At 34.9% G+C, this 5,847-nt stretch overlaps 1 protein-coding gene across 1 annotated transcript; it reads right to left on the bottom strand.

Moving 5' to 3' along the window:
* Window positions 1-5,089: 5,089 nt before the first annotated feature.
* LOC102758990 (60S ribosomal protein L27a) lies at window positions 5,090-5,600 on the bottom strand. The gene has a single exon (XM_006756648.2). It carries the CDS (start codon window positions 5,582-5,584, stop codon window positions 5,132-5,134), a length of 453 nt encoding a protein of 150 aa, XP_006756711.1. The 5' UTR covers window positions 5,585-5,600; the 3' UTR covers window positions 5,090-5,131.
* Window positions 5,601-5,847: the final 247 nt, after the last annotated feature.

Below are 5,847 nucleotides of genomic sequence, written 5' to 3' on the forward strand. Positions count from 1 at the left end.
AGGTAATTCTAACCCTAAACTGTGGATCCAGAATGTGGCTCAAAGGCATATTATCTTTGAACACACACAAGTGTTCTATTGAGTTCAATGGAATCTTTTCTAATTCTCAGTAACATAATCTTTTTCGATGTTTATTCACAGTTCAAACTGTTGGAATCAACATTGTCAACTTTTACCCTGACAACTTGCTTACTTTCCACTAAACAAACTTACCCTAGTGAAGAGCCTCTTTCCTGCTCTTACTTCTCCCAAGCTACTTCAAAGAGTCCTTAGGCATTTTCCACATTTTTCACCCAATGTCTGTGCAGAGGTGGTACCTTGCTACAGACAGAGCATTTGGTGTGCCCCGGTATGTTTACATGAAAGTTTAAAAGGTTTTGGTTCCAGGTGTTGGAAAGAGATGGAGTCATTTCAATTTAGCACCAATGGTAAAACTATTTTAGTGTCCTTTAAGTCTTTGATTTTAGACAGAGTGGTTTTCTAATTGTTATGAAGTTTAATCCTTGATTTCTTGTATAAATTTTGAGAACATGGTCTCCAGACAGCTAAACATAATATTTAAACATAACTAAACTAACTTTTGTAAATATTTCCCTTTTTAGTGATGAATGTATATTGGTAAGGAGGGTGAGGTTGAAGGGGCAGAGACCTCTCAGATGAAGTGACTTTCTTTACCAACATGTTCAGAACACCTACTCTTGGAGCTCTGCTTGGTGATGTCCACTTATTTCGTGTAACTCTGGCATAATGTTTGAGTATTTATGTGGGAACAGGATAAGGAAGCTGGGCCTCCAGAATCTCAGAAAGAGATAACTTTTTCATACCTCTGCCCTCCCCTCAATACCTCTCCCAGTTATTTAAAGAATTTCATGTATATGGGTAGCAGTGTGTCATAATTGTTTCCTGGTAAGTTAATGGCATATTATTTATTTTTAAATTGGAGAACTACGATCACAGTATAAGAAAAATATTAATAAAGGGATTGAAATGTCACTATGGTAAGAAATTAATAAAGTTATTGAAATGTCAGATAAAAGCATGTTAAAAATATTGTTTGTTGCCCTCTGCATCACAAGCAAGCCCTCATTCTTAGATGTTTTGTCTTTATTTGATATGACTAATAGCATTGAGGTGAGAGGCATGCTTTCGTGTTCTTCATTTCAGCTCATGATTTCTCTTAAGCAGACACCCCTTAGATGAGGGTAAATGATATTTTAGTTTTGATGATATTTTGACCATTTAATAAAAGGAAACAACTCTACAGTTCTAGTAACTACCCAGTTAATGGAAACTAATAATAATTCTTTAATGCATACATCTTATTGAAGTATTCCTCATTATATCATAATTTTAGGAAAGTAGATATTTTTACATGATACTAACCATGTCTTAATATTTTAATGTAAATTATTTACATGGTATTGGAAATAATGTTAGCCTCATCTAAAATAGAGGGTTTGAAGTAAACCTTAAGGTTACAGGAAGGTGAAGGAGTACTTCCAAAAGAACATCTGTGATAGAAATATTTTAAATGGTGATGAGTCATATACTACACTTATTACACTAACTCACCAACACCCGATTGTGTACTCATCTTGTGCTTCTTGAGTCTGAGAGTGTTAAATGTCACTCTTTAAAGAACAGGGATCATGTCTTTCATTTCTTTGTGCTCTCATGATTTTTTTTTAATCCTCACCAGAGGACATGCTCATTGATTTTAGAGAGAGAGGAAGGGGGAGGAAGGGAGAGAAACATTAATGTGAGAGAAGCATCAGTTGGTTGCCTCCTGTATGCACTCTGATCAGGATCAAAACTGCACCATTTCGGTATATGAGATGATGTTCCAACCAACTGAGCCACACCGGCCAGGGCTCTCATGATTTTTTTATTGTATGTGCATGCTCTCATAATTCTTAATCTAATAATAATGCTCTATAAATTTGTTTAAAATGTTCTGCTGTCTACATAAAGGATGAATTCACTTGAAGACTCTTTTTAAGGGATAATTTTAACATCAATTAAATAGTTTTTATAGGTTTAGATTCAGTTATTTGTCTTCCCTCACCTCACCCTCCTTTTGAGGTGTAAATTGAACTTTTGTGGAGGATTCCTATACTATAATCAAATGAAAAACAGAAAATAAAAGTTGAAAGTCAGCCTTCAAGGGCAATACATTTTCTAGGGTTTTGTTTAGGTCATAAACCCCTGGAAGGCAAGGAATAACTAGACAGTCCAAACCATGGCCATTATAAATGGATGGCGTTACTCAAGATGCACATAGTACCCCGTTGTGGTCCATTCTTCTAACTTCAATTAAGAAAAAGGGCTCAAATCAGTGGAGTGAAAACTATTCTTTCAGTTCCCACAAACCAAATGCTCAAAGGACTATTTCCAGATCTTTTAAATTATTTACATTATATTCTACAGTATTGAATAGAACATAATTTTATTTAATCATTTTCTTATTAAGGTCCATTAACTTCTATATATATTGACACATTTATTTCTGTGGAGTAGACATCTCAAAGTGGATGGCTGGATCAAAAGATATGTATTTTTAATTTTATAAACTCAGGTTTATTGAGGTATAATTTACATGCTGAAAAAATAAGTTCTGAAAAATGTATAGTCTATATTGTCATATAACCACAACCACCATCAAGATATACAAGATTCTGTCACTCTAAAAAGTTCTCTACCAAGCTGTAAAACATAGAAGGAATCTTTACCTTTTGCAACAGCATGGATGGACCTGGAGATTATTATGCAAAATGAAATAAGCCAGTCAGAGAAAGACGAATACCAGGTGGTCTCACTTATGTATGGAATCTAATGAACAAAATAAACTGATGAACAAAATAGAAACAGAGGCATGAATACAAAGAACAGACTGACAGCTGTCAGAGGGGTTAGGAGAGGGGGACTGGATGAAAGAAGATGAAGGGATTAGGCAAAGGACATATATGCATAGCCCATAGACACAGACAGCAGTGTAGTGATGAGCAGAGGGAAGTGGAGGTGGGGGGATAGATGGAGGTGGGTAAAGGCAGGAGCAGAAATGGGGATATCTGTAACAGGGTCACCAATAAAAAGAAAAAGAAAAAGAAAAAAAGTTCTCTTATTTCCCTGTGCAGTTAATCTCCTTTTCCTACCTCCAGCCCTTAGGTGTGTGTGATCTGATCTCTGACCCTAAATGTAATGCACAAAAGTAGTTGTGTGTGTATGATTTCTTTCACTTAGCATATTTTTTTTTGAGATTCATTCATCTTATTGCATATATCAATCAGCATTTCATTCCTTTTCATTGCTGAGTAATGTTTTATGTTATGAATATCCTACAACTTATTTATTCATCTGTTGATAGACATTTGGTTTATTTCTAGTTTTAGTGATTATGAATAAACCCAGTGTAAATATTTGTTCTCAGATCTTTGTGTTGACATGGACTTTCATTTCTTTTGATTTTATGATATCTTTTAACTTTATAAGAAACTATCAGACTATTTTCCAATGTGACTGTACTATATCTTACATCCTACCAACAGTATGTGAGGAGTTCTAGTTCGTCCACATTCTTGTCAACAGTTAGTGTCACCTGTCTTTTAAATTTTAGCTATTCTAGTGAATATGTAGTAGTATCTCATGGTTTTAATTTGCAATTTATCTTTTGACTAATGATATTGAGCATCTCTCTTCGTGTGATTATTTGTCATCTATAGATCTTTGGTGAAGTGTCTGTTCAAGCCTTTTACCCATTTTAAAAATATTAATGAGTTTTATTTTCTTGCTATTGATTTTTGAGAGTTTGTATATATTTTGGGCTATAAGTTTCTTATTAGATATGTCATTTGCAAATATTTTTTCCTCTGTGACTTTTAAAAAAATTTCTAATAGTTTTTTATGAAAAGCAGAAACAATTTTGAAGAAGTCCAATCTATTATTTTTTCTTTTATGATTTCCATTAAAAATTTTAATGCATCCTGTCAGGTAATTTTCAGAAAAGTTCATAGCAATTCCCATTCCCACTAGCAAAGTACAATAGCCGTTATTTCCTAGCATTCACATTAGCACTGAGTATTAGTGCCCTTTTCAGTCTTTTTCAGTATAACAAGTGAGAACTATTACCTCATTGTAATTTTCTGGCTATAGCCAGAGTGACTGTGTTTTCACATATTTGTTGGTGATTTGCGTTTTCTGTTTTGTGAATTACCTGCTCGTATACTTTGCTTTTAAAAAAAAGCAACACTTGGGTGTTGATCTGTTTCTTATCAGTTTGTAAATACTTGGTGAATTAGGAATGTTAATCCTTTGTCATGTGTATTGCAAAACATTTTCCTCCCTGTATATCATTTATTTTTTTTGGCTCTGTTTTTAATTAAGAGCTTTAATCTTTAACTATGACTGGAATTTATGTTTATATATAGTACCATGTAAGTATATAGCATTGTTTTCTTCCAAGTAACTAGCCAGCTTTGCATATACTGTTTTTAAATAAAACATTCTTTTGTCACTAAATTGAAACATCATATATGTTATATATTATGCTCTCACATATCTTTGTACCTATTTCTAAACTCTATTTTCTGTAATTTTTCTAGTCTTTATTTCTGTGCCAATGCTATACTGATTTGAAATCTGGTAAGGCTTATTAACCACTTCCTCATTTTTCTTTCCAAGGTTCCCATGACTGTTCTCATATAATTATTTTTTGAAATGTATTTTTAATTTTTCTTTAATTTTCGAGAAAACTCATTACTGAATTATAAATGTAATTGCAATAAATTTATATCCTAATTTGGGAAGGATTGATATTTTCTTTTTCTTTTTTATAGTTAAATTTAATATTGGCAGATTTTTTTTTCAACTATTTAATACTTATTTACACACACATGTTAGCAACAGGTATCATTCTCACTTTATAAATGAAAAGTTCAAGTCAGGATCGGTCCAAAGGCTTCTTTCTTTCTCAGGGAAGTTTGCAAAGGATCCCAGGCCTTGATACTCTAACTCCTAGGACCTGTTAGGGAGGTTTTGGAAGTACAGGTAGGGAAGTGGAGATGCCAGAGGACCTACACTCAGACCAGAAGACAAAAATACTTGGACATTTTAATGAATTCCCCTCTGTGTAGCTTCAAGTTACCAGGACACAGGCCCCACCAACACCCTTAATCTTCTCCTCCGCTCTTCTGCTGAAGAACTTGGCCTTCACAATGACAGGCTGCTTTGGGAGCTTTCCCTTCCCCAGAACTTTGTAGTAGCCCGATCGCACCACATCAATGATGGGAGCAACTTCAGTCTTGCTTTTGGCAGCATTGACTCGTGTCTGCTCGCTGACCAGGGTCCACAGTTTATCAAGGTTGATAGTTGGGCAGAAGCTCTGGTTCCTCTTAAAGTGGTAATGCCTCATTCCAACTTTACCAGAGTAACCTGTGTGGTATTTGTTGAAATTAATCCTGTGATGATGCAAGCCGCCAGCATTACTGCGGCCCCCCGGGTGCTTCCTGTGCTTGCCGATGCGGCCGTGGCCGTGGCCGTGGCTCACGTGGCCCCGAAGTTTCCGGGTCTTCCTCAGTCTGGATAGCATGTCGGTGGCCAAGTTGCAAGAGCTTGGCAGATATTTTTTAAAAAAAAAATTGTTGAGGTTATTACAGATGTTCCCCCAATTTTTAGATTCAATTGTTGATAGGTATGTACTTGTTGCCATTTTGTTTTTCATATTTTTGATCTTTTTCTTTTTCTTCTTCATCCTCTTTTTAAAGAATACCCTTCAACATTTCATATAATACTAGTTTGGTGTTGATGAACTACTTTACCTTTGTCTTGTCTGTGAAGCTCTTTATCTGACCT

Source organism: Myotis davidii, unplaced genomic scaffold, assembly GCF_000327345.1.
Source record: "Myotis davidii unplaced genomic scaffold, ASM32734v1 scaffold332, whole genome shotgun sequence".
NCBI lineage: Eukaryota > Metazoa > Chordata > Mammalia > Chiroptera > Vespertilionidae > Myotis > Myotis davidii.